Source organism: Zingiber officinale, chromosome 1A (assembly GCF_018446385.1).
Source record: "Zingiber officinale cultivar Zhangliang chromosome 1A, Zo_v1.1, whole genome shotgun sequence".
In the NCBI taxonomy this organism is placed as follows: Eukaryota; Viridiplantae; Streptophyta; class Magnoliopsida; order Zingiberales; family Zingiberaceae; genus Zingiber; species Zingiber officinale.
In genome coordinates this window covers 181,948,066-181,975,880 of record NC_055987.1, presented here as the reverse complement: position 1 = coordinate 181,975,880, position 27,815 = coordinate 181,948,066, and the positions used below count along the sequence as shown (strand labels likewise).

Below are 27,815 nucleotides of genomic sequence, written 5' to 3'. Positions count from 1 at the left end.
CTCGTTGGCCCGGTGTAACATATGATCGTAGTCTCGGGGCGGCTTCCGAATGAGTGACCGGAAGAAATCACCATCCACGAGGCCTTGCGTGAACGCATTCATCATCGTTTCTGAGGTGGCCGTTGGAATATCCATGGCCACTCGGTTGAATCGTTGGATGTATGCTCTGAGCGACTCCCTAGGCTCTTGTTTGATGGCAAACAGGCTAACACTGGTCTTCTGGTAGCGCCGACTGCTTGCGAAATGGTGGAGGAAGGCTGTGCAGAACTCCTTGAAACTTGTAATGGACCCGTCCGACAGTCTCCGAAACCACCGTTGCGCCGATCCCGAGAGGGTGGTAAGGAACACCCGACACTTTACTCCATCTGTGTATTGATGTAGGGTAGCTGTGTTGTCGAACTTACCAAGATGGTCGTCCAGATCGGTGGTTCCGTTGTATTCATCGATCGCCGGGGGCACATTGTGCTTTGGTAGAGGGTCCCGCAGGATGGCCTCTGAAAATTACCGATTGATCCGCTCGGGGGAGGCGTCCGTTCGGGGGGCCTTGCCTTTTCTGTTGTCTCGCATAGGCGCCTCGTCGGATTAAGATCCTCGGTCACGATTAACTGTTGCGGCTTCAAGAGGCGTTCGAAATAGGGCCCGATGAAATGGAACCGTGGCCGGGGGTGCTTCCGCTCGGCCTCCCGATGCGGGCGTCGCTTGTTGCTCGATCCGCTCAGCTTGTGCCTTCTGTTTTTGTTGTTCCACAAGCTTAGCTTCTCTTGCCTCGATTAGTGCGTCGAGCTCCTCTGTGGAGAGCATCACCGTGTGCGGTCGTCCAGCTTCGTCCATTGCTTCCGCTCGGATGCAGGTGCGTTCCCACAAACGGCGCCAATTTGATCCTGTCCAAACGCTGAATCAACGGACGCTGGGCACGTGTCGCTCTCTGAACTGATGACGTGGATCTTCGGCCGGTCGTAGGGATCTCTAGCGAACCTGGAAGGGAATCGGGCCGGGAAGGGGTTCCCGGCGATGACCCTCCGACGCTCAAGTTAGGCAAGAGGAAATTATGAAGCGGCTCCGAAGATGCGAGAATGCGTGATCACGTACCTTCGTCGAAGTATGAGGGCTCTTATATAGAGTTGTGGGGAGGCTTGTGCACACTTACCGAGGTATACACGTGTCGTTTCCCATACCGTAGTATGGGCTTATCAGAGGAACATGTCTGACACCATACTGCTACAGTCTGATCACCTCTCCGATGGGACAGCAGAACCTTCCGCTGTACAATTCTGCGTATGGCCTAGTCGTCAAACATGCCCGTTGTCAGAAAAAGATGTTCCCCAATGTTCCCTCTTCCTTTGTCTTCTTTTTCCCCGAGCCGAGTATCCATCCGCTCGGCAAGCATCGATCCGACCGGACGTAGGTATCGGTCCGACCGGGTGCTTGGCTCAAACGGTTCCTTTACAGTATCGATGCTTAAGCCTCGGCCGAGCGGGCTACTCGCTCGGCCAGGCGACTTTATTCACCATGAGCGTTAGAGACCCGACTCCCCCGTCGGGTTGCCTTCAGCTTAGACCCCGTTCAGCCAGTCGGTCCCCCTTTTCCGATCGGCCATTTGACCTTTGACCTCCACGTGGCGTTGACTTCCCTCAAAGGGGGTCCCCTGGTCTTACCGCCGGATCAATAGTATTATGGAATGGGAATGTGTATGAGCTTGGGTATCATTCTTAAAAATGATGTTTGGTTATTTAAATATTTTCAATCAGAATGAACCTAAATATCCTTTTTTATCCTTATAGGAAAATAAGACAAAAAATTAGATGGCAGAGAAAGTTGAATGTGAGAGAAACATATGATGAGAGAAAATGATGAGAAAGAAAGTATGTTGGGAAAATAATGAAGAGAAAGAAAGTATGATGAGAGAAAATGAGGAGAGAATGCATGATAGGAGAGACTGAGAAGAGAAAAAGTATGATAAGAGAGAAAGTGTGCTGAGAGAGAAAGAGTGATGGAAAAAATGAAGAGAAAGAAAATATTCTGAAAGAAAATGAAAGAGTGTGGAGAGAGAAAGTACGATGAGAGAGAAAGAGTTATTGGAAAAAATGAAGAGAGAGCAAGTATGATGAGAAACTAAGGAGAGAGAAAGTACGCTGAGAGAGAAAGAGTGATGGAAAAAATGAAGAGAGAGAAAGTATTATGAGAGAAAATGAAAAAGTGAGGAGAGAAAAAGTATGATGAGAGAGAAAAAGTGATGAGAAAAAATTGAAGAAAGAGAAAGTATGATGAGAGAAAATGAGAGACTGGGGAGAGGGAAAGTGTGATTAGAGAAAATAAAAAGAAAGAGTGTGATGAGAGAAAATAAAGAGAGAGAAAGTATGATGAGAGAACATGAAGAGAGAGAAAGTATGATGAGATAAAAAGAGGGGAGAGAGTATGCTAAGAGAGATTGAGGAGAGAGAAAGTGCGATGAGAGAGAAAGTATGATGAAAAATAAGGAGAAAGTGTAATGGAAGATAATGAAGAGAGAGAAAATGAGGAGAGAGAATGTATGATGGAAGAGAATCTAGAGAGAAAATGATAGAGAATGTGTGATGAGAGAGAATGAGGAGAGAGAAAGTATGTTGAGAGAGAAAGTGTGATGATAAAATAAGGAGAGAGAAAATATTGTGAGAGAGAACAAGGAGAGAGAGTGTGAAATTAAAAAAAAAATTGAACAAATATACTATGAGTATTTTTGTCTAAAATTTAATTCACATTCCTATTCCATCAAAACCCAAGGGAGAGGGTAAGTTTCATCCATATCCAAATTTTTGGGTTTCATTCCAAAATCTTGATTCCATTTCCATCAACCAAACACAAAGTTTGAGAATGAATCCATTCCCTTATTTTCAAACCCATAAATCAAACGCCACCTAAATTTGTTACTATGATTTAGTTGTCATGGTTTTACTAAAATAATCATTTATAACGTATTAAATTGTCCTTTAAAATTGTATTAATAAAACTAAATATTTTTAATAATATTTTTTATAAATTATTTTTTAAAAAAATATTATTTTTAAAAAATATTAAGATTTTAAATATTTTTTCATGACTGGGCTACAAAATGGCTGAGACTCCCCCGATTCTCTTCAAATTAGGGGTATAATCGAGCCGAGTCGAGCCGAACTCTTGGATGTTTGAGTTTAACTCGTTTATAATCGAGCTGAGCTCGAGCTTTATTTAACGAATATATTTATGATTCACGAGCTTATTCGAACTTTTATCAAGTCTAAACAAGCTTAATAAATATAAATTATAAATTTAAATATTCATTAAAAACTAAATTATATATTTTAAAAAATATATAATATTCTTGTTAAAATTTATAATTTTATTCTAATAAATAAATTTAATATATTTATTTATGTTTTTCATAAGTAGAATGTAAAATCTATAAATTCAATATCAAAAATATTATTTTTTTTATTTAAAAGTTGATTCATGAGCTTAAAGAACATGTTCACGAGCTAACGAGCCGAATATTGTGAAGATTGAGCTTGATTTATTTATCTTAACGAGTCTCATTAAACGAGCTTAAACGAACTTTTATCGAATCGAGTTTCGAATAGCTCACGAGTGGCTTGGCTCATTTACAACTACTTCAAATCTAAATCTAAATCCAAAAAAAAAAAAAAAAACTTTAAAGACCTTTATATTAATCATTATTTCTAGATTCTTTATTTTTTCCGTTCAGAGCACTGATGCAAGTGTTATAATACCTAAATGATATTATAATAAATACATATAAGTATTTTTAACATCAGCCAATTGTCTTAAAATTTATGTATGCAAACTAAACTTTCTCCTTTACAAAAGAAAAAAAATATTCCTACTTTATATATGTAATTTTTTTAACTTAAACTCCCTAATACAACTCCGTCCATGACGATCGATCATGACCGGTCCCAAGTCCGGATAAAAAAGGAGGGTTGCGTTAGGTTGCCAGCCAGCGTTAAACTATGGCAAATATTTAATTAATGAATCCATTAAACTATTGTGCTAATGCTAGGTTGGTCCCTGGAAGGAACGCATTGTAGGGTCCGACTGTAACGTCTTGGCAAGGATCATTATATCTCCAGAACTCGGGTGTAGTGATAAATATGTAAGAGTTTACGTTACAAGGTCCGACTGTAACGTCTCAGCAAGGACCGTTACATCTCCATGAGAACTTGGGTGTAGTATTAATTAAGCAAGAGTTCTCACACCATAGGTTGGATAAGAACAAATATGACAGGAAAACTAATAATCTAAGATTTGAAACATTGAACATAGGAACTCTCACTAATAAATCAATGGAGGTAGTAGATATGATGATTAGAAGAAAAATTAGTATTTTGTGTATACAAGAGACAAAATAGACAGGCGAGAAGGCAAAGATGATAGAGAACTCGGGTTTTAAGTTATGGTACACTAGAAAGAGTAAAGTAAGAAATGGAGTGGGTATTATTGTAGATAGTTTGTTAAAGGATGAAGTTGTAGGAGTAGTTAGAAAAGGGGATAGAATTATATCCCTTAATATAATAGTGGCGAAAGAAACTATGAACATAATTAGCGTATATGCACCGCAAGTAGGATTAGATGAAGCTACCAAATCAAGGTTTTAGGAGGACTTAGATGAAATATTACAAAATATTTCACCAAATGAAATGATTTTAATAGGAGGTGATGATCTAAATGAGCATGTCGGAGTGAAAAATGAGGAATATGAGAGAGTACATGGGAGTTATGGGTTTGGAACGAGGAATGAGGAAGGAAAATTATATTAGATTTTGTAATAACATATGACCTTATATTAGCTAATACGTTTTTTAAGAAAAGATAAGAACACTTAGTCACATTCAAAAGTGGGAATAATAAATCGCAAATTGACTTTCTTATAGTTAGGAAGAAGGATAGAAAGATTTGTAAAGATTGTAAAGTCATCCCTGGAGAAAACTTAACGATCCAACATAAGGTAGTAGTGTTGGATATACGCCTCAAACATAGTATCAATAGAAAGAAAATATATACAATTCCTAGAATTAAGTGGTAGAAGTTAAAGGATGAGAAACAAAATATATTTAAGGAGAAGGTAGAAATATAAGCATTAGGTGAAATATACGATGACTCTAATACAACATGGGATAAGATTGTATCAAAGTTAAAAATAGTAGCTAAGAGTGTACTCGGTCAGTCAAAGGGGCATGCACCACTAAGTAAAGAATCTTTGTGGTGGAATGAGAAAGTACAAGAGAAAGTGAAGAAAAAATGAATAGCTTATAAGGAATTATATATTTGTAAGAACGAGGAAAACTTAAAAAAATATACAATAGCCAAAAAAGAAGCTAAGAAAGTAGTGAGTGAAGCAAAAAATGAAACTTTTGAACGGTTGTATCAAAAATTGGATACAAAAGAAGAGGAAAGAGACATTTATAGAATAGCTAAAGTGAAAGAAAGGAAAACAAAAGATTTTAGCCAAATAAAATGTATTAAAGATGAATGTAATAGGATATTAGTAAATGATGGAGAAATAAAAGAGCGATGAAAGAGGTATTTTCATCAACTTTTTAATGAAGGTTTAGGTGATCAACTTAACTTAGGTAATTTAATTAGGTCAAATGAGCATAAAAATTTTAATTTTTATCGTATAATTCAAACTTCAGAAGTAAAACAAACTTTAAATGAGATGCACAATGGAAAAACCCTTGGACCAAATGATATTCCGATAGAGGTATGGAAGTGCTTAGGGAAACAAAGTATTGAATGACTTACAAAATTATTTAACATGATATTGAAAACGAAAAAAAATTGTCTGATCAATGGAGAATAAGTACTCTAGTTCCCTTATATAAGAACAAGGGAGACGCACAAAATTATGCAAACTATAGGGGTATTAAACTAATGAATCATAATATGAAACTTTGGGAAAAAGTAATCGAAAAAAGATTAAGGAATGAGACAACAGTGACAGAAAATCAATTTGGATTCATACCTGGAAGGTCGACAATAGAAGCTATACATCTTCTTAGACACTTAATTGAAAAATATGTTGGATTGAGACGCGCTAGAGGGGGGTGAATAGTGTTCGTGGCTTTCACTCATTTTGGATTCGTAAAACACGTTCAGAATAAAGCAGCGGAAAAATAAAACACACAGAAGGACCCAAGTGGTTTTACTTGGTTCAGAGTCTTGGGCGACTCCTACTCCAAGACCCACGCTCATTGAGCGTTTACTTTAGGCAATTCACTATGAAAGCACAAGGTTACAAATTTATATTACAAAAGAATAATTAAAAGGCTATACCGATAACCAAAAATATAGAAACTGGAGCTCAGGGTCGTCGGGAACTTGTCGTTGCTTGGCCGGGACGTTTCTTGAGCAGCACGCAATGGAAGAATACTTTTGAAATCGTTGAATTAAGCTGTTGCTCGAACACCCCTTTTATATAGTGCTGGAGGCGCCTCAAACCTCATCTAAGGCGCCTCCAAGCCTCCGGGTCAGCCGCGTGGATCATCGCTGAACTAGTCGCAACTCATCCACTTGAAGGCGCCTCCAAGTCATTCCAAGGCGCCTCCAAGCTCTGGTCCGAGGCGCCTCCAGCTCCATCCGAGGCGCCTCCAAGCCTGCTGCGCAGCCAGCTTCTGCTTTGCACCCGAGGTGCCTCCAAGCTCCATGGAGGCGCCTCGGACACTGTTCATCCGAGGCAACCTTGTTCTTTTGTACCTGCAAGACATGTTAGATCCAAAACACAAGCATATCCTGCAATACAAAAGTTAGCACATATAATATCATAAATATAAAGTTTGACAGTCATCGGACTGTCCGGGTCTGACTTCGGATTTCCTACCGGAAACCCTAAGTCGAACCGACACCTACTGTTCCCTCTTTCGGGGAACGCGTCCTCACCTACTCCACTCAGGAGAGTTTACCTTTGCCAGTTCGATCCTCCAGATCGATTGGACTTTTGCTCAGCGTTCGTTGCTTTCGGTCTTCATGCTGGACGTTCGATCCACGACCCGTCCAGACTTCCACCCGGTTCGCGACACCAGGATTTCAACCTAAGGTTACCACCCCCTAGGATTTTTGCCCAAAGCTCCGACCTGTCAAGACTTCCCGCATAGGGTTACCATCCCCTATGACCTAGGGTTACCACCCCCTAGGGTTTTCCACTTGCCTAACCGTAGCTAGGACTTTCCTGAAACACTCGATCATACACATTAGATAACAATTAAACTTAACTTTGAATCCCTTTGCCATTATCAAAACTAAGGTTCAATCGTCGGATGCTTTCCGCACCAACAAAATATCGGGAGCAAAAACAAGATCTACTCATGGTATTCATTGACTTAGAAAAATCTTATGATAAAGTCCCAAGAGAAATTATATGGAGAATTTTAGAAAAGAGAGGTGTTAGGGTAACATATATTGAACTAATTAAGGATATGTATGAAGATGTAATGATCAGAGTAAAGACTTCAGGCGGAGTAACTGAAGCATTTCCAATAAAAATAAGGTTACATCAAGGATCAGCTCTAAGTCCCTATCTTTTTACACTAATTATGGGCGAACTCTCTGCGCACATTCAAGACACAGTTCTGTAGTGCATGTTGTTTGCAGATGATATGTTGGAGCAATCCCAATGGTCCGTGCGACCATGTGTTTTGGTGTTTGGACAAAGGGTTTAAGTTAGGTTCACCCTTGTTATTTGATATGTGTACTTGAGTTGTGTAAGACTGTAGGATACACATGTGACTCAGGTTGAAGACTTCGAGTCCGGTGAAGGATGGAGCATCCGAGGGACCGTGGACAAGGCAGCGAGGACAAGGGTCGAGGGAAGCGACTTCGAGGCATACGCGAAGGATGACATTGGGGATGAGTCGCGGGCTTGAATGCATCCGAGGGACGAGAGTCAAAGGAAGTAAGCTTAAAGGTAAGATGTCAAGGCTGCAAAGAAGCGTCAAGTGAGTCATAAGGGTGAGGGTACGAGTGCACGAGAGATTGTACTCGGAGTAAAATCCTAGTTTTAGGGTTTTACTGTAGCGTTACTGTAGCGCTAATGTAGCAGTCGACTGCATGTTTTATTAGTCGACTGGTGCAGTCGACTGCACAGTCGATTGGGTGCGAACAGAATGATTCTGTTCGTTCGGTCAGTGTGGATCAGTGGATTGCTTGTTTTAGCAGTCGACTGCACCAGTCGGCTGCAAGTTTTAGCAGTCGACTGGTATCGAGCCGTTGGAATGTAACGGTCGAATTTTCACAGAGGGCAATCGACTGCATGTTTTGGCAGTCGACTGATAGGCGGGGTTTTCATCCCGCGTCCTATATAACCAAAGCTTGGAAGCTTGGTTATAGTTGGCGAAATAGAGGTGGTTAATCTCTATTAGTAGTCTACCTGTGCCCTAGCTTGTAAAGAGTCCTTGGTGAGAGTTGTGGTGAGGTTTCTCCACCCACAAGGAGCTACGTGAGCTAGCCGGAGGTCTTCCGGGGAGTAATCCACCGACGGATAGGGATCGTCCACCTCAAGGACACGCCGTGGAGTAGGAGCTTTATCTCCAAACAACGTAAATGATTGTGTAGCTTGGTTTGCATTCTTTCTTGTCTTTAGTTTACTTTCCTTTAGCTTGTTTGTTTTGTATATTCCGCTGCATATACTAACAAGTGTAGGAAGATCAATCGATTTGGGGATGCCGTCTATCCAAACCCCCTTCAAGCCGGGCACCGATCCCCTACATGATATTATTTTGGTAGATGAGACACGTGAAGAAGTAAATGCTAAACTAGAATCTTGGAGGGAAACACTAGAAGGGAAAGGTTTTAAGCTTAGTAGATTAAAGACATAATATATGGAATTTAAATTTAGCAATATTAGAAGTAATAAAATAATTGTTAAAATAAGAGAGGACGAGTTGCCCGGAACAGAGAGATTTAAATATTTTGGATCATTTTTACAAAATGATGGAGGGATTGAGAGAGATGTCTTACATAGAATACAAGCAGGATGGGTGAAATGGAGGGGAGCGTCGAGTGTTTTATGTGACTGTAAAGTACCTCCTAAACTTAAAGGTAAGTTCTATAAAATCGCAGTTAGACCTGCTATGTTATATGGAGCTGAATGTTGAGCTATGACTCGAGCACATGAGCAGAAGATGAGAATTGCAGAGATGAGGATGTTAAGGTGTATGTGTGGGCATACGAAGATAGACAAAATAAGAAATGAGAGCATTAGAGAGAAAGTCAGAGTTGCCTCTATTGAGTAAAAACTCCGAGAGACACGTTTAAGATAGTACGGGCATGTACTTAGACGACCAATAAATGTTCTAGTTAGGCGATGTGAAACTATGATAAACATGCATATTAAACGAGGAAGAGGAAGACCAAAAAAGACTTGGTTAACAATAATAAAATAAGATAAAAATTATTTAAATATAGATGATAATATAATAGGAGATAGACCTCAATGGCGTAAAAGGATTCATACAGTCGACCTCAGCTCGTGGGAAAATACTTGATTGTTGTTGTAAACTCCTAATACACATGGATAAACTTAATTATTCTTATTTTTTTAATAAAAAAAATATAAAATAAGATATAATTCTCTTAGATTGAGTATCATTTAACTATAATCTAATATATTTTTTAAGTGGCTCCAATTAATTAAGAATTGATCGACAATCAATCGATTTATCGTAAGGGAACAAAAACTCTTATTATTTTTTGTATATATAAAAAATGAAAAATAAAATATATTTTTTTTTTCTAAATTCAGTATCATTTAATTAGAATCGAATATATTTTCTATCCAATTGAGTACAACTCTTTTTATACAAATAAATTAATTAGAAGTCATACCAATCAATTAATTTAGATTGAATTGACGTGGAACTTAATTCAATTAATTGATCAGATAGAAACAAGCGTGATGATTAGTTTGATAAAAAATATATTAATTTTATTTAAATAAAAAATATATTAATTCTATTTAAAATATAAAATTTAGGATGAATTATATATTATTTTAGATTTTTTTTATAAAAAAATAAAAATAAATTTAAAAATTATTATATAATAAGAAGTTGAAATAATTTTTTATATATATATAAAACATAAAAATTAATTTTTCATGCCAAGGAGTAAGTTGAATTTATATTATACCCTTATAATATTCATGATATATTTTTTTTTATGCCATGATTTATCTTTTTGTATTATTCAAGACGGATTAATGGAAATAATTAATGGAAATATTAAGAACAAACGTATTCCCACCATAAATATAATTTATGACCAAAATTTAAAAATGTAATTTATTCACGTGCGTGTTCATCGGTTTGGATTAGGATCCGCAAACAATATTAAAATGAATATGTTAAAAGAAAAAAGAAATGTTCATATAATAAATACGTGACACGTCGATCTTATGCGTCTTAAATAAGTGGTCTATAATAACGTTTAAATATATGAAGAAAGAAATTACATATAATACTTTTTTTTTAATTCGGTCAAAAGAATATATACAAAAAACGTTTTCTAAGAAAAGAACTGATAGATTTTCTGAGTAGCATCGTCAGCTCTCTCAATCACAGATTGCGTCACTGCATCTGTCACGCGCTGAAAAAATCATCTACTAATTAATTCTAAATCATAGCCACAAGGCCCCGGCCTGCTTCAGGATCGGGACCAGCTCGCCGGCGATGTGGACGGCCATTAGCCGGTCGAGTCCCCCGACCAGCCTCCCTCCCACGAACACGGCCGGCATCACCTCCGGCGCTGAGGCGCCGGAAAGGCTGGCTAAAAGCGCGGACTCGTCGGCGTCGTCGCCCACCTCGCACACCAACGGGTTCACGCCCTGCCCCTGCAGCAACCGCCGCACCACGTGCACCATGCAACAGCCGCGCCGCCCCACCACCACCACCGGGTTCTCCTCCACCACCTTCCTGATCTGCCCGCCGCCTCCCTCGGTTGTCTCTTCTAACTCCTCCGGTGACGACGACCTCTCCGGAGCCGGAGGACACGGAACGGCCTGCCTCATCATAGCACACGCGTAGGATTTTGAACGAATTACGGATAGGGGAAGAAAACAAATTGAAATGCGATCCGAGCCGGAAAGATGAGGGGACGCATTATTTATACTGAACAAGAACGGATGACGTCATGATCCGCCGAACATGAGGCCCTCATCGGTGCGACGTGTCATGACGTGGACAGGGCAACCCCCGGCGACACGAGGCGCCATTCTACGATGCGACGCCAACGTGTTTCCAAATCCGCTGCACGCACCGAAACAAAACGTGTTTTAAACGAGCCACGTGTCAGTATGCCTTTTATTATTAATTTTTTTTCTGACTTTGGCTCGTTATTCGACCCATCAGGCCATTCCCTCCAAACATTGATCAAGCTGTATCGTGTCTGGACTGAGACAGTAGAGCACGCCATCAACTCAAGGGTCGGTCGATAAAAACAACCTATTAATGTTGGAGATTGACGATTACAAATAATTAAACAAATTCATTATTTGGAATATCTTGGTTTAATAATATTCTTTTGTATTCTATTTCATAAGTAACTTATGGTTATCATTACTTTTCTAGTATAGTATATAGCTTTGACTATAATTCAATAGTTAGACAATCGATAGTTGGGCAAGATTGATCATCATTTTGCAGTCGAGTTTGACCATGGAATCATTGTAGTTGGGTAAGATTTCAACTAACTCAATTATGAAATAAGGCCACATCTCCTTCTAGCTATTTGAGTAATGACCTATTAAAAAAAGAAAATATGAAATAGATACCGGGACGATCGATTCGATGGACCACCAAATAATGGCATGTTAAATAAAAGGGAAAGAAAATAGATGAATTAGTAATTTTAAAAAATTCAGTTAGTAATTTTAAAAGTAGAATATGTAATTTAAGTATTGAAAACATAGACAAATAGTTGAGTAAATTGCTGCATTTGTGGCCATTAGTTTTGCCAGAACATTAGACAACCCACGTGACACACATGGTGTCACAAATCTAATGTGCAAGTTGCGTGTATTTTATGTTGCATAAAAATACTAAATCCATTTGTTTTCTTTCGTAAATTAGAAACGTGGCTGTTTGGCTAAATTTCCCAAGGAACAACGACTAATGTGCGGCTTGCGTGTATTGTACGTAGGGCCGTAAACATGCCGAATTAAATTTTGCCGTGTTTAAAAATTAAATCTATTTAATAAAATAATCGAGTTCAAAATAAATTAATTTAGTAATATAATTATTTAAATTTGATTTAATTTTTTCCAATAAATTTAAATTTGATTGGAGTTTAATTTATTTAGATACTATTGAATCCTCAATTTAAAATTATTTGATTATTTAAATTTTTTATATTTTAAATATATTTAATTATTTATTGAATTTAATAATATAAATTTATTTATTTATTTTAAATTTTTTTATTTATTTAATAAATTGGTAAGAGATTTTTTAATCAACATAGCTCATTTGTTATTCACAAATATTAACAGTTTATTACTTTGAATAAGCTTTCATCACTAAATTTATTGACTATTCATTCATTGTCCTAATTTGATGTCGTATAATTGTCATCATGAAATCTGAGATTCGAATCTTGATAAAATTAAAGTAAATTTTTTTCTTATGTGTTAATTATTATTCCAAAGATTAATAATCATCCGTAATTTATTTTTTCCATATAAATTTTATAATAAATTAATAAAAATACTGAAGACGAATATATTCATGTTTTGACATGATATCGCATAAATAAAATACTAAATTCGCTCGTTTCATTACCCAAATTAGAAACGTAGCTGTTTGACTAAATTGCCCACCGACCAAAAACTATGACGTCATCTATGACCTCAGCTATTGATTTATTTATTGGATTCATTTGATTGTGCTTATCCACGTGACTAGTTGTATATTTATGACAGGAGACAAACAAGCGATAAAAGCAGCGATACATAAACCATGAAGCTTTTTATATGTATGCATATATTATTTAAGTAGGGAATAATTATATGTTAGACCGATACGAGTTAGAGGTTGAATAGAATCGATGACACTGTGCAGTGAAAAGCTTGAAATAGTGAAGTCATGACGTAACAAATACAGCGTTAGCACGCGTGATTTTATTTAGTTCATCATTAATCCTGTCTAAAAATAAAAAAAATCGTATGTTGGATAGATGATTATACTATTAACTGTATTAACTGTATGAAGACTTTGATTAGAAAAAAAATTTCTTCTGTCTTTTTACACACATCAAAGAGAATAGATTGAATGTCAAAGCTAAAAAGTAGAGGAGTCTTTAGCATAAATTATCTGACGCTCAAGTCACTATAAGAAATGATTTTCTTGAAACTTTCTTCATGACATTTATTTAAAAATGTAGTTGTTTTATATATATAATGACATTGATTACAAATGAAAAATTAATAAAATTAAAATCTAATTAGGTATATTATTATGACACTTAATAAATGTAATGTAAGGTTTTACCTGCGCGCCAATTTTTTTCCTCACTCCCTCCAACAAAGCACTCAGCCGCGCCCGAGTTTCCTATATCCCGATCCCTAATTTTTCTTCCCTCTTTCAATATTTCCATCGACGATCGTCCCTGCCCGATCCTCGCCGAACCCTCGACATCCTTTGCGCCGCCTGCTCCGTATTCTGTCGCCTACCTCGACATCCTTTGCGCCGCCTGCCTCGTCATCCGCTTGCCCCTTTGTCATCCACCCCGTCATCTGCAACACCGAGCCCTTATTATTTCCTCTTCTAGCGTCTTGTGATCAGAAGCCCTAGGTTGCAAGTGTCTGTGCGCCGTCTGCCCTCTTGCTTGTGACGCCAAGGTCCTATTCTTTCCTCTTTTCATGATCTGAAGCCCTAGGTTGCAAGCTAACTATTTATGCGCTCTGTTTCTTTTGAAGGTTTTCTTGTTTCTTGCTGTGAATTTTTGTGGTAAAGAGGTTGATTTCTTTTTGATTTTTGGTGATTTCTGTGAAACCACATCTTGCTTCAATATGTTTAGTTTGAAGGAAGTTTTAATTAAGGTTGATTTCAGTATCTACCTCTCTTCTCTACTTTCGTTGACTTGATTTCTGTGTTATTTTTTGTTGTATTATTGAGTTGAGAAGGACTAGTGATACTTATAAGAAGACATTAGTTAGTAAAACATTTATTCTTTTGCAATCTGTTTGTTTTGTTGATTGACACACCATTCATGATTCTTCATTAGATAATATTGTCAGCCATTAAGTTCTGAAAAACTTTGACAGCTATAGTGAGGTCCTCGTTTCTAAACTCACCATCCTATTAATGAATGAAGTTTCTATCCTGAGAGAATAGTGGATACATTTTGGTACCACAAGAAAAGAAGCATAGAAAGTTGGTTGTAGCTTCCTCTGCACTTCATTTAAAAGTAAACTTAGTCGTAGTATTCAAACATATATATCTATCCTGTCATGCTTAATTGCTTAAAAGAGTTGTCTTGCTCCCAGTGACACCCACATGAACATACAAACCTTTCCTCCCACCTTTAATCATTGTATCTTTATGCCATTGTTGCGGCCTCCAGCTGAAAGGTAATTATCCACATCCAACCCAAGCAACTAGTTGGTTCCCTGAAGCCATTTATTTGTTTACCTCCTAAGTCCTTCTGGCTGTGGTCTTGATCAAAAGGAACAGCTAATGTTTAGCACAAGCACAAAGTTGTGTTTCGTGAAGTCTCTCTTTGTGATCCTATGTACATGTTAAATCTCAAGATGCAGCACAATCCAATCCAAAAATGTAAAAATATGGGGATGAGATGTAAGGATAAGTTTGAGAGTTTGTTTGCCCTGTTCAATATCCCTCTCCAATCATATCACTAAGATGAGGGGCTGCTTTTATACCATTAGCCAAATTTAATTTAAATTTCCAAGAAAAAATGTAAATGAGAAACCCTTGATATGTAAGCTATTCAAGAGGGATCTTGCATAGAGATAGATGCATTAAGGTTTCAAGGCTCTTGCTCTGCTCCATAACCTACTATAAAATGCATAGGGCTGCTTCTTTTGTAGTTGTCGGATATGGAAGCATCCTTCCCACTAGTGCACCCCATTGAATCATTTGTGTCAAGCTTTGCTTTGCTGAAAAGGAATCTTCCTTGTCATTTAAAACAATTTAAACTCATGTACCACAAATTAAAGCCTTCTTTCCATCTGATCCTCCTTTTCCCCTTAGACATCACTTTTGTGTTGTAATGAGATTATGAGAATACTCTTCTCTCTCTATCTTTTCCATGTTCAAATCTAAATCTATATAGATTTCAGTACTGTGACATGATTCCACTCTTATTCCTCTGCCTACTTCCGCTCCTCCTCTCTCTTTTTGCCACTTTTTTTTTGTCTTTCATGTGAAATGATCCACCACCGCTACTGATGGAGATGGAAGCACATGGTCTGGTGGCTCATCCAAAAAGGGACTTCCCAACTAAAAAGAAAATGAAAAAGAAGAAAATAAAGCATATATTTTTTCCTTCGCTTATTTAGTGCATGCATACTTCCTGAATCATGCATACCGAAGTGACGTTTTTCTCATTTTAACTACATAGAAAACCTTGTCTTTTTGATACATTTTGGTTCTATCTTTTATTAAACTTTGCTCTTTAATAATAAGTATAAAAACATTCTGTACTATCATGATTTTTAAAAATTAAATTTATCTTGTAGGAATGGATAATGGACTTTTCTATGTTTCTAGAATTAAAAATAAACATACATCTATTGAGATATTGAAATCATGTTATCTTATTGACTTATCATGTTTATCACAATGACTGAATCTATTTAATAACATGTTTGCAGTTTATATATAAAATATTTAGTGTTTTTGAGTTGTTTACAGATAGATTATTTAGTTACTATATTGGTTGTTAAGTTTTTTGATTTTTTGATTGAATCTATTTTTTTGTTGAACCAGTTTTAGTACATATTTTTACTGGAATTGTGATGGATAAAGGTTGGATGTTTTTACCAAGACAAACTGAGGAATACAGAAAAGGACTTGAGAATTTTCTAGATTTTGCATTTTCTAATGCAAACATAAATGGAACAATTGCATGTCCTTGTGCAAGATGTAAGATTGGCATATGTGTTTCAAGAGAGGAGGCTTATGATCATTTGACAGTTGATGGATTTATTAAAGGTTATACTTACTGGGTTGCTCATGGAGAGATAGCATGTAGTGCACCTTCAATATCTAGTTCGGTTCTGTCTCGTGATGATGTAGATAACATGGAGGGACTAGTTCATGATGCTTTTGGGGTCCAACAACACGATGGTAGTACAATCAATACAGCAGGATTTGAAAAGGATAAAGATATTCCGTTTGGGGAGGCCGAGAAATTCTATAAATTAATTGATGATTCACAAAAGGAGTTATATCTTGGATGTAAGAAATTCTCAAAACTTGCATTCATCATTCGCTTTCTTCACTTAAAATGTCTTGGAAAAATGACCAATAAAGTCTTTAATATGCTTTTGGATTTGTTGAGAGAAGCATTTCCAAATGCCATGAAAGATTTACCAAAGTCATATTATGAAGCAAAGAAATTGATGAAGCAAATAGGACTTGGTTATGAAAAAATCGATGCTTGCCCTAATGATTGTACTTTGTACTGGGGGTTGGACAAGGAAAGAGTTCTCTGTAAAACATGCAATGAGCCTAGATGGGAAACATCTGAAGATGATCCTACTGGTGACAAGAGGAAAGTTGCATGTAAGGTTTTATGGTATTTTCCAATAAAGCCTAGGTTACAACGTTTGTTCATGTCCTACAAAACGGCCGTCCATATGAGATGGCATTCTGAATCTCGCACAAAAGACAGTTACATGCGACACCCAGTTGATTCCCCAGCTTGGAAAACGTTTGACCATAACCACCCAGAATTTGCGAAGGATCCTAGAAACATAAGGCTAGGATTAGCTTCAGATGGATTTAATCCATTTAAAAATATGAATGCGGTGCATAGTACGTGGCCAGTCATTTTAGTGCCTTATAATCTTCCACCATGGATGTGTATGAAACAACCATACTTTATGTTATCATTGCTAATACCTGGTCCATCAGCTCCTGGAAATAACATCGATATCTACTTGCAGCCTCTTATTGCAGATTTGAAGGATTTGTGGGAAGTAGGAGTGCAAACATATGATGCATCAACAAAACAAAATTTTAAATTGCATGTTGCATTACTATGGACGATAAGTGATTTTCCTGGATATGCAACCCTATCTGGATGGAGCACCAAGGGTAAATTTGCATGCCCGGTGTGCCACAAATTTACACATTCACGGTGGTTAAAAAATGGTAAAAAATATTGCTATATGGGTCACCGCAAATTTTTAAACAGTGATCATGAGTTTCGCAAAGATTCTCAACATTTCGATGGCACAGAAGAGTATGGAAGACCACCACCAATACTTTCAGGAGACACAATGATCAATGAGTTAAAAAATTTTAAATTGAAATTTGGAAAAATAGTTGATGATAATCCAGAACTACCATTCAATTGGAAAAAGCGGAGTATTTTCTTCGATTTACCATATTGGAAAGATAATGTGATACGTCACAATCTTGATCTTATGCATATTGAAAAGAATGTGTGCGAATCAATTTGTGGGACATTGCTAGATATGGAAGGGAAAACGAAAGATAATATTAAATCACGTCTTGATTTGCAAGAAATTGGGATAAGATCATAACTTCATCCTATTGAGAAGGGACCGAGTAGAGTTTACCTACCTCTAGCTTGTTATTCAATGGGGAAAAAAGAGAAGGGTACATTTTGCAAGGTTTTGAAAAAAGTTAAAGTTCCAGATGGTTATGCATCTAACATTTCACGATGCGTTCAACTGAAACCAGCAAAATTAATTGGTCTAAAAAGTCATGACAACCATATTTTGATGCAATAGTTGTTGCCAGTAGCACTACGTAAAACTTTATCTAAATCAGTTCGGAATCCTTTGATCAGATTGTGTAGGTATTTCAGAGAGCTATGTTGTAAAGTAATTTCTCCTACTGATGTGGTTCGTCTGAGGAAAGACATTGCGGTGATTCTTTGTCAACTCGAGAAAATTTTTCCTCCGTCATTTTTTGACATAATGATTCATTTGACTGTACATTTGGCTACTGAAGTATAACTTGCTGGACCAGTTTATTATCGTTGGATGTATCCAATTGAAAGGTAATAAACAATTCTCTTATTGATTTTGTTTTATTTAAATTATTATTTTCACTCAATAATATAAAATTTATATTTGTGATATAAGGTACTTAGGGACATTGAAGTCATATGTTCGAAATAGAAGTCGACCAGAAGGATCCATTGCTGAGGGGTATTTGGCTGAGGAATGTTTGACATTCTGTTCTTTATATTTAGCTGATTATGTAGAGACAAGATTCAATCAAACAACGAGAAATGATGATACAACTATCGGTTCAACATTTGCATTGGACGTGTTTACAGCCTCTGGTTATGCACTTGGAAAGGCCATTGCAACTAAGTTTGATGATGAGACATTAAAGAAGGCACATCAATATGTGTTATTCAACTGTCATCACGTACAATCTTATATAGAGTATGTTAATATATATTTCATCGAGTTTAAATATATAATCATCAATGTTTATCAAATCGTTATTCTTAATTTCAGTGAACACCGTCGGATTTTGAATCTTAGTCATTCTGGTCTTCCACCTCACCAGATTGAACGTATGCATAGTGAGTCTTTTGCATCTTGGTTTGCAAAACATGTAAGTTTATGGTGTAATTGTCATTAAAGTTATATATTATGATTTTTATACATATTTTATCTTTTTTTTTTTGTGATAGATTGAAAATACAAATCCTTCCTAGGATGATCCAATATCAAATGATCTGAAATCACTTGCCAGAAGTCCAAATTTCATAGGGATACGATATGAAAAATTCCTTTCCAACGGATTTAGGTTTCATACAAAAGAAGTGGAACGCAAGAGAAAAACTCAGAATTGTGGTGTTATTGTTCGCGCTACTACTTCAAGTTATTCAAGTATTAGAGATCAGAATCCAATATCAAGTGAACTTGATTATTATGGAATTTTGCAAAATGTGATTGAGTTAGATTACGAGGGAGGTCGAAGAGTTGTTTTATTTGAATGTGATTGGGTCTCCAAAGGAAAACGACTAAAACTAGACGAGGATGGTTTTATGTTGGCCAATTTTACAAATGTGAAGCGTCATAACGAGCCTTATATTTTAGCATCCCAAGCCATGCAAGTTTTTTATGTGGAAGATCCAGTTGATTGTAATTGGCATGTAATTATCACCACCGATGCACGAGGATAGTATAAAATGCAACCTTTGGCAGATGTTGATACATACCTTCAAAGTTGTATTTGTAATCCTGAAGATGACCATGATCATGAAGAAATCGTTTGGGTTCGGGATGATGCTATAGGAGTTGAAATTGATGTTGATATATGATGAGATTCTGTTTATGATGAGATTTTGTCTAGCATATATAATTTTTATGTTTAATTAATATGATATAAAGTGATAGTAAGAGAGTAGATTTGCCATATATATATGTTATTTCACTGTTGACTATGGACCTTTTATTTATCATATCAATGGATATATAACTAACTTTCTTTTTATCTATAAATTGTAACTTTTGCTCTTGATAGGAATGGCTTGTGACGGTAAAACTATTGGAAAACCTCATTTTCAACATCAAGATAAGGCAAATACACAATCTCGAATTATGATTCCCAATCACGCAGCTCGAAATTCAAAAAGAGGTTAGGACTTTCTTCCTTATAATTATGGTTATTTCATGCTATTTATCCTACATAACTTGACTTTGATAGGATTGACTCTTAAAAGTAAAAATGTTGGAAAACCTCATTTTAAACTTCAAGATGGGGAAAATACTCAACCACAGGTTTTGATTGACAATCACGCAACTCGAAACTCAAAAGAAAGAGGTAGCATCTTATTTTATACATCAACAATCTATTGTTTTCTTTTGTATGATTGGATTTGATGCCATCTCTTTCTATTGATTCGAAAATCTATAGAAAGATTTTCAAATCTGCAATCTATTGTTTTCAAATCAACAATCTATTGTTTTCAAATCTGCTAGTGTAAGTAATATACCAACCAACAAATGGATGGAGTTTGTAATACCAACATTGGGTTACCAGGAAATGTGGTTAGATTTTATAAAAATCCAGTAGGACTTCTATAATTTGCTTGCTGGTAAATGCTTGATTATGAGAAGCATGGTAATATTTTTCTTATTGGTAAATTTGCTTGGTGGGAAATGTGTTGTTTGTTGTTATTGGTAAATGCTTGATTATGAGAAGCATGGTAATCCTGTATGCTAGTTGTTATTTGAGTTTTCTTGATCTTGCATACTTAACATACTAAGTAATCCTGTATGCCATCTATTGTTTTCTTTTGTATAACTCTGATTTGACTTTTTCTTTTATATGTTATATACATTATTCAAGTCTATCATGCAAGGGAAATTGAGAATGTGGTAACTAGCAGAAAAGGTCAGAACGCTCTTATTTATGATTTAAAACTCAAGTTGTTTATATTTTGTTCAAACAATATTTGTGCAGATTGTCAAATCATTCAAGGTGCATCAAATAACCAAATAGATGAAACTTCAAATTGGAAAGACAATGATGTACAAGGTATTAGATATAAAAATATATGAAACTTGTGAATTTTTTATTTCAAAATATTAAGTTTTGATATAATTTAGTATAATGGTTATTTCATGCTTTATTTATCTTATATAATTTGTCTTTGATAGGAATGTCCCTTAAAAGTAAAAATGTTGGAAAATCTTATGTTCAACTTCAAGATGGGACAAATACTCAACCACAAATTTTGATTGGCAATTACACAACTCGAAACTCAAAAAAAAGAGGTAGCATATTATTTTATACATCAGCCATCTATTGTTTTCTTTTGTATAACTCTTATTTGACTTTTTCTTTTATATGTTATATACATTATTCAAGTCTATCATGCAAGGGAAATTGAGAATGTGATAACTAGCAGAAAAGGTCAGAACGCTCTTGTTTATAATTTAAAACTCAAGTTGTTTATATTTTGTTCAAACAATATTTGTGCAGATTGTCAAAACATTCAAGGTGCATCAAATAACCAAATAGATGAAACTTCAATTCAGAAAGACAATGATGTACAAGGTATTAGATATAAAAATATATGAAACCTGTGATTTTTTTTATTTCAAAATATTAAGTTTTAATATAGTTTGGTATAATGGTTATTTCATGCTTTATTTATCTTATATAACTTGTCTTTGATAGGAATGCTTTATTTCATGCTTGTATACTTGACGAGTTTATTCATGTCCATGTTGCTCTATTCAGTGAAGGGTGGCACTATCCTCCATTATCTGTGGTCGTAATCTTTAACTAGTTACATAACAATCAGCAGAAAACACATTGGATTATTAGGCCATTAATTCTTTTCCAATTTCTCCCTCCAAAACACATACTTTAACATCCTCCAAACACATACTCAGTGACTGGTGACTTCATTTCTCTCACAAGATAGGCAATTGTTGGCAGTTTATGAGTGCCTAAATGCCAGCTTTAAAGAATCTCAGTGTCTTAGCACTCATGGTGCCATTTGTTGTTTAGCCTCTTAACCCCTGTTTAATTTTCATTCACTGCATTCTACCCAAGTTTTCTAGCGGTTTTTAATTACATAATAGTCAATTAAGTTTCGTTAACACAAATATCAGTTGATGCGTGGCGTGGCACACACGTCTATACCATGTATAGTTATTATGGTCGGTGCTTCCCACACTTAAGTTCCTTCTTTTTTGTTTTTAATATGATATTTATGACTTTTTTAGCACAATTTGTGCAAGGTAGGTATTAATGGAGGATAGCTTCACTGAGGCAATTAGTTTCTTTTGTCAGAACCTGCAGTGTCTGTGTGCTAATTAAAAATGGAAGTATTTTGTTCAATCAAAATTTATATGGTTACTCTTTGCCTCTTCTGTACTAGTTGTATGCCTAATCTAATAGATATTGTTGCTTTTACGGGTCTGTATCACCTAAAATAAAACAGCCCTGAGGTCATTCCATCCAGTCTTGTTGAATTGCTTGGGCAAATTGTATGCTGTTACAGATGGAAAAATTGGAAACCAATGGGATGACCGGTTCAAAACCTGGTCTTGTTTGGAAGCTTTTGCGAATAGGCTTTTGCTTAAATTGGTGCTTGAAATGGGATTTGGGAACACAATTTACTTTTTGTGAGAGAGGTCTGTCACTGCTCCAAGTTGAACTGGTTTATAAACTTATTTGGGCAGATTCGATAGGATTCTAACAATTTCCATGTATATATGTGAAATTAACAGTGTGAAATTTGCTTAGAGCATTGCAACTAATTATGTTTAGAATATGGGGTATAGATCACCAGCATTGTGCTTGGGCTTTTCAGGCATTAGTTTTCTAAAAAAGAAGTCGATATCCAAAAAAAATATTCAGGGTTAACCTTGAAAATTGGCCAGAACTGTTTTCTGAATCTTGAAGAAACGGAAAACTTATGCAGTCAATGTTTGAAAGAACCTAAAATTCTTATTTTGATGCCCCTTAAAAGTAAAAATGTTGGAAAATCTCATGTTCAACTTCAAGATGGGACAAATACTCAACCACAGATTTTGATTGGCAATTACACAACTCGAAACTTAAAAAAAAGAGGTAGCATATTATTTTATACATCAGCCATCTATTGTTTTCTTTTGTATAACTCTTATTTGACTTTTTCTTTTATATGTTATATATATTATTCAAGTCTATCATACAAGGGAAATTGAGAATGTGGTAACTAGTAGAAAAGGTCAGAACACTCTTGTTTATGATTTAAAACTCAAGTTGTTTATATTTTGTTCAAACAATATTTGTGCAGATTGTCAAAACATTCAAGGTGCATCAAATAACCAAATAGATGAAACTTCAAATCAGAAAGACAATGATGTACAAGGTATTAGATATAAAAATATATGAAACTTATGAATGTTTTATTTCAAAATATTAAGTTTTGATATAATTTAGTATAATGGTTATTTCATGCTTTATTTATCTTATATAACTTGTCTTTGATAGGAATGCCCCTTAAAAGTAAAAATGTTGGAAAATCTTATGTTCAACTTCAAGATGGGACAAATACTCAACCACAGATTTTGATTGGCAATTACACAACTCGAAACTCAAAAAAAAGAGGTAGCATATTATTTTATACATCAGCCATCTATTGTTTTCTTTTGTATAACTTTTATTTGACTTTTTCTTTTATATGTTATATACATTATTCAAGTCTATCATGAAAGGGAAATTGAGAACGTGGTAACTAACAGAAAAGGTCAGAACGCTCTTGTTTATAATTTAAAACTCAAGTTGTTTATATTTTGTTCAAACAATATTTGTGCAGATTGTCAAAACATTCAAGGTGCATCAAATAACCAAATAGATGAAACTTCAATTCAGAAAGACAATGATGTATAAGGTATTAGATATAAAAATATATGAAACTTGTGATTTTTTTTATTTCAAAATATTAAGTTTTAATATAGTTTGGTATAATGGTTATTTCATGCTTTATTTATCTTATATAACTTGTCTTTGATAGGAATGCCCCTTAAAAGTAAAAATGTTGGAAAATTTCATGTTCAACTTCAAGATAGGACAAATACTCAACCACAGATTTTGATTGACAAGTACACAACTCGAAACTCAAAAAAAAAAGGTATCATCTTATTTTATACATCAGCAATCTATTATTTTCTTTTGTATAATCTCTTAGTAAATTAAATTACAATATTATTGTATTATATGATACTTATCGTGATTCATCATATGATACAACATATCAAAATGAACTTAGCTAGATTTTACTATATTTTTCACTTTGATTCTCTACTTTTAATAATTTGTATAAATTAGATCGTTGAATAAAAATATCTTTTACTCATTTTTTATTCAGTGCATGTTGAAATGAATTCAAATAAATTTTTCAGTGCATGTTTGTTATCATTGTAACAACGACAAATTAATGAATCACGTGGTTTTTAACTTGTATTACCCAAATCATATAAGTAACTTTGAAAATACATAAATCATATATCCTTTATCCATTTTGTATGCAATAGGGAACATAAGTCCTCTTTACTCAATAAAAACAAACAGTTTTTCAGTGAAAAGTTGTATTTGGATACAATAGTTGAACAAATAGATAGTCTTTTATAGCTTCAAATAGAATCAAATACCTTTATAGCAACTCTAATTGATTCAATTTATGCAATTGTATGATCTATGTCGTATTAGATTACATATTTATTCTCAACGTATCACACCTAACTACTCTTGTTTATATTTTGTTCAAACAATACTTGTGCAGACTGTCAAAACATTCAAGGTGCATCAAATAACCAAATAGATGAAGCTTCAAATCAGAAAGACATTGAGTTACAAGCTTCAAATAAGATTGTTGAAAATGATTTTATGGATGAAGAATTTGATCAAGGTAACTTGTGCAAAGTATGTAATAAATTATTTCACTGTATTTATTCAATCATTTATTTCTCCTTTTTTTCTATATGTAGATAGTGAAAGTGAATCTCCTAATGCTAAGAAGAAAACCAGAGGCCCTACATTTATGAAAGACATTTGGGGTCGACCTAGTACGCTGCCACGTATTAAGATCCAATGTGATGGTATGGGACGCCCTATATGATCAAGAAGAAATAAATTTGCTGATTTTTTAGGTACTTTGGCAAGAAATGGTAAATTTTGTCCAATTGGCGTGGAAGATTGGCATAAAATGCCCATGGAAAATAAGAAAAAAATGTTAGATGTTATAAAGGTAATTGAAATGTTATTGCATAATTTTATTATTAAATAATTTTTATTATTTGGATAAATTTTCTAAATGTCTGTGTAGGAAAAGTATGACCTTCCTCCTGGAACAGAAAGTTGGACACTACGTTCAATATCAAAAAAATGGAGAAATTGGAAGTCAGAACTTAAAAAGAAGTATTATGATCCTGAGTTACCAATGCAAGTTCTTCTGGAAGAAAGAGATAACAGAGCTTTGGTAGAGCAATATGTGAAATTAGTTATTCAGTGGAATTCAGAAAAATCAAAGGTATATAATATTTTATCTATTTAGAAAATTTTCATTTTTACTTTTGTATCGTGTATCAATTTTTGAATTTAATATATTAGGAACGAAGTGAAAAAAAATAAGATTGCTCGGAAGCAAAAGATAATGAATCAGACAACTGGAAGAAGATCTTTTGCTCAAGTGCAACAAAAATTGGTAATTTATCATATTAATCTTATAATTTGCATGCATTAGAATCTACAAACTTTTAACAACTATAATTTTAGGGAAAAGAAAGGGGACGCCCTCCATCACGAGTCGAATTATTCCATGCTTGCTTTACTCATGCTAATGGAAGCCCCTCAAGCAACATTGTGGCGGAAAAATTGGTAAGTTAATTATAAACTACAATTATATTACTTTCAAAGATATTGGTTTTCATCATGTCTATGTATAAATTATGACTTCTGATTTTTTGGTAAAGGCTGCAATGAAAGAACTAGAAAATCAACTTCCTGAAGACGAGGATGATCAAGTTGGTCAAAATGACATATTTGCTCAAATTATTGGACCAGATAGACCAGGTCGAGTACGTATGTTTGGTGATGGTGTTAACCCATCTGATTTATGGGGAGAAGTTCCAAGCCGTAGTACATGCAACCGAATAGTGATGGAGCAAAGGACAAAGTTAGAAAAAATGGATAAACAAGTTAGAAAGCAAGGCCAACACATTGCAATGTTAGAATCAAAGATTTGCAATCAATCAAACCAAAACCTTGGTTCAAATTACAACAGTATACAACACACAACAATATCAAGTAGTCCATTACTTTCTGATCCAGTTAGTTTATCTCTAAGGGTAAAGTCTTTATCTAGTTTGTTTTCTTCCAAGCTATATATGTTTTTTGTGTGAGATTATAATTATCATGAGTTAGTCATTTATTGATTTCTTGTATGTGTATTGCTGCTTATTGAGAAGTTGAGAATTCAGTTAGATTGAGTAATAACGTATAATCTTATTTACCATAAATGTTGCTGTTGATGGTATACCATATTTGTTTTCATCATGACCTTCTCTTTTTGCCTTGTTAGGTTGGATGCTCTGTCTCGATAAAAAGTCTATTTGATTCGATGAAAATTGTGGCAAAAGGAGTTGTTCATAGCATGGATCCAAATACTGAAGTAGGAAGACAGGCATTGGGACCAAATTGGTGTGAAATACAAGTTCTAGTTGTCTTAGAACGGGAAGAGAGTTTGATTAGGCCATATGATCTTTTACAAAGGTTTGAGGATACACTTGGAGGAATGATAGCTTGGCCTTGCCATCTGGTATGATATGTAATTTTTTAATTAATTACTATTTATTGTATATGCCCATCATGTTATGACACTTTTTTATACCAATATCAATTATATTTACAGTTGACAGTTAATGAAGAAGACTTCTACTAGGTGCATTTGGAGTTTTGTGGCACAATAGTAAGGTAAATGTTAGTGTCTTTTTAAACCAATTATATTTGATGCTGTGGAATTTTCTCGGTTTATCATTTGGTAAAAATTTGCTAGTTTAAATTAAATTTTAATCTCTTTATTTTATGTTATTTTATTTACACAAATATATGAATTTTTATTGTAGGTGACAAGAATATTGGATTTTGTTTAAGATGTGATGGTTGAAGAATGAAGATGCACTACAAGTTTGGTTATGTTTTGCTTTATGAGACTTAATTTTTTTCTAGTTCTAAAACTAAATACATTAGGTACATTTGTAATTGGTATATAGATATTTTTGATGTGACAAATTTATTATCCTTATGGATTAGAAAATTAATGACAATTATTGATTAGCATTTTAATTTCTATTTTAAAACTTTTTATTTGTATTTATGTTAATTTGTTATGTGAGTGAATATTATATCATGAAAATATTGAAAATGGATGACATCTTTCATAATATATGGATTTTTTAGGTCACAATAGACCATCAAATCCATTGGAGACTTTTAAAAAAGTCATCATAAATAACTTTTAATGATATTTTTTTAATGCCCTTATAGATTAGTATAGAAGACATTATAGACTAGTATAGAAGACATTTGTAAGTGTCATTACAAATTACATAATGAGGTATTTTAAATTAACCTTATAAATTATCATTAAGGACATTTTTTCTTGTCACTATAAAAACAATTCACGACACTTATAGTTGTCTTGTTAAATGATTTTATAGGACATATAAATTTGTCATATTATTACTATAATAAAGGCATGTATCAATGTCATTACAAATCTTATAGTGACATTGTTTTTCAGGGGTCGATCCCCGGGGTATCACTGCCTGGGGTTAACGTCTCCGCTATGCACTTTCCACCTGTGTACCTGCATTTACCTCCCTCCATATCCGTGGGACCGGCTCTAGGGGGGCCGCTGATGTGGCGGTTCCACATTTTTTTATAGTGACATTGTTTTTGTCACTATAACAATTATTCATAACATTAGTGGTGTGACTATTTTTATGCTATAGTGACATTAGGAAATGTCATAAGACTTTAGACGACATCACTATAGAGGACATTTTGACTTAATGTCACTATATTAAAAGTGTCAGTATAAGTAGTATATGAAGACAC

General features: G+C 34.8%; 3 protein-coding genes across 3 annotated transcripts; 2 read left to right on the top strand and 1 right to left on the bottom strand.

Moving 5' to 3' along the window:
- Positions 1-10,436: 10,436 nt before the first annotated feature.
- LOC122012953 (monothiol glutaredoxin-S3-like) lies at positions 10,437-11,119 on the bottom strand. The gene has a single exon (XM_042569573.1). It carries the CDS (start codon positions 11,033-11,035, stop codon positions 10,643-10,645), a length of 393 nt encoding a protein of 130 aa, XP_042425507.1. The 5' UTR covers positions 11,036-11,119; the 3' UTR covers positions 10,437-10,642.
- Positions 11,120-15,997: 4,878 nt separating this feature from the next.
- On the top strand, positions 15,998-17,752 carry LOC122007586. The gene has a single exon (XM_042563295.1). It carries the CDS (start codon positions 15,998-16,000, stop codon positions 17,750-17,752), a length of 1,755 nt encoding a protein of 584 aa, XP_042419229.1.
- A 7,157-nt stretch (positions 17,753-24,909) lies between these two features.
- Positions 24,910-26,637, top strand: LOC122007570. The gene is made up of 6 exons (XM_042563294.1): positions 24,910-24,945; positions 25,024-25,227; positions 25,473-25,574; positions 25,670-25,894; positions 26,278-26,514; positions 26,608-26,637. Exons 1-6 carry the CDS (start codon positions 24,910-24,912, stop codon positions 26,635-26,637), a joined length of 834 nt encoding a protein of 277 aa, XP_042419228.1.
- Positions 26,638-27,815: the final 1,178 nt, after the last annotated feature.

Excerpts from the sequence above, each read along its gene's own strand:
- LOC122012953 (XM_042569573.1), bottom strand. The coding sequence starts at position 11,035 with ATGATGAGGCAGGCCGTTCCGTGTCCTCCGGCTCCGGAGAGGTCGTCG.
- LOC122007586 (XM_042563295.1), top strand. The coding sequence starts at position 15,998 with ATGGATAAAGGTTGGATGTTTTTACCAAGACAAACTGAGGAATACAGA.
- LOC122007570 (XM_042563294.1), top strand. The coding sequence starts at position 24,910 with ATGGAAAATAAGAAAAAAATGTTAGATGTTATAAAG. Across the intron at positions 25,228-25,472 it reads GGAATTCAGAAAAATCAAAG|GGAAAAGAAAGGGGACGCCC; the intron begins GTATATAATATT and ends CTATAATTTTAG. Across the intron at positions 25,575-25,669 it reads ACATTGTGGCGGAAAAATTG|GCTGCAATGAAAGAACTAGA; the intron begins GTAAGTTAATTA and ends TTTTTGGTAAAG.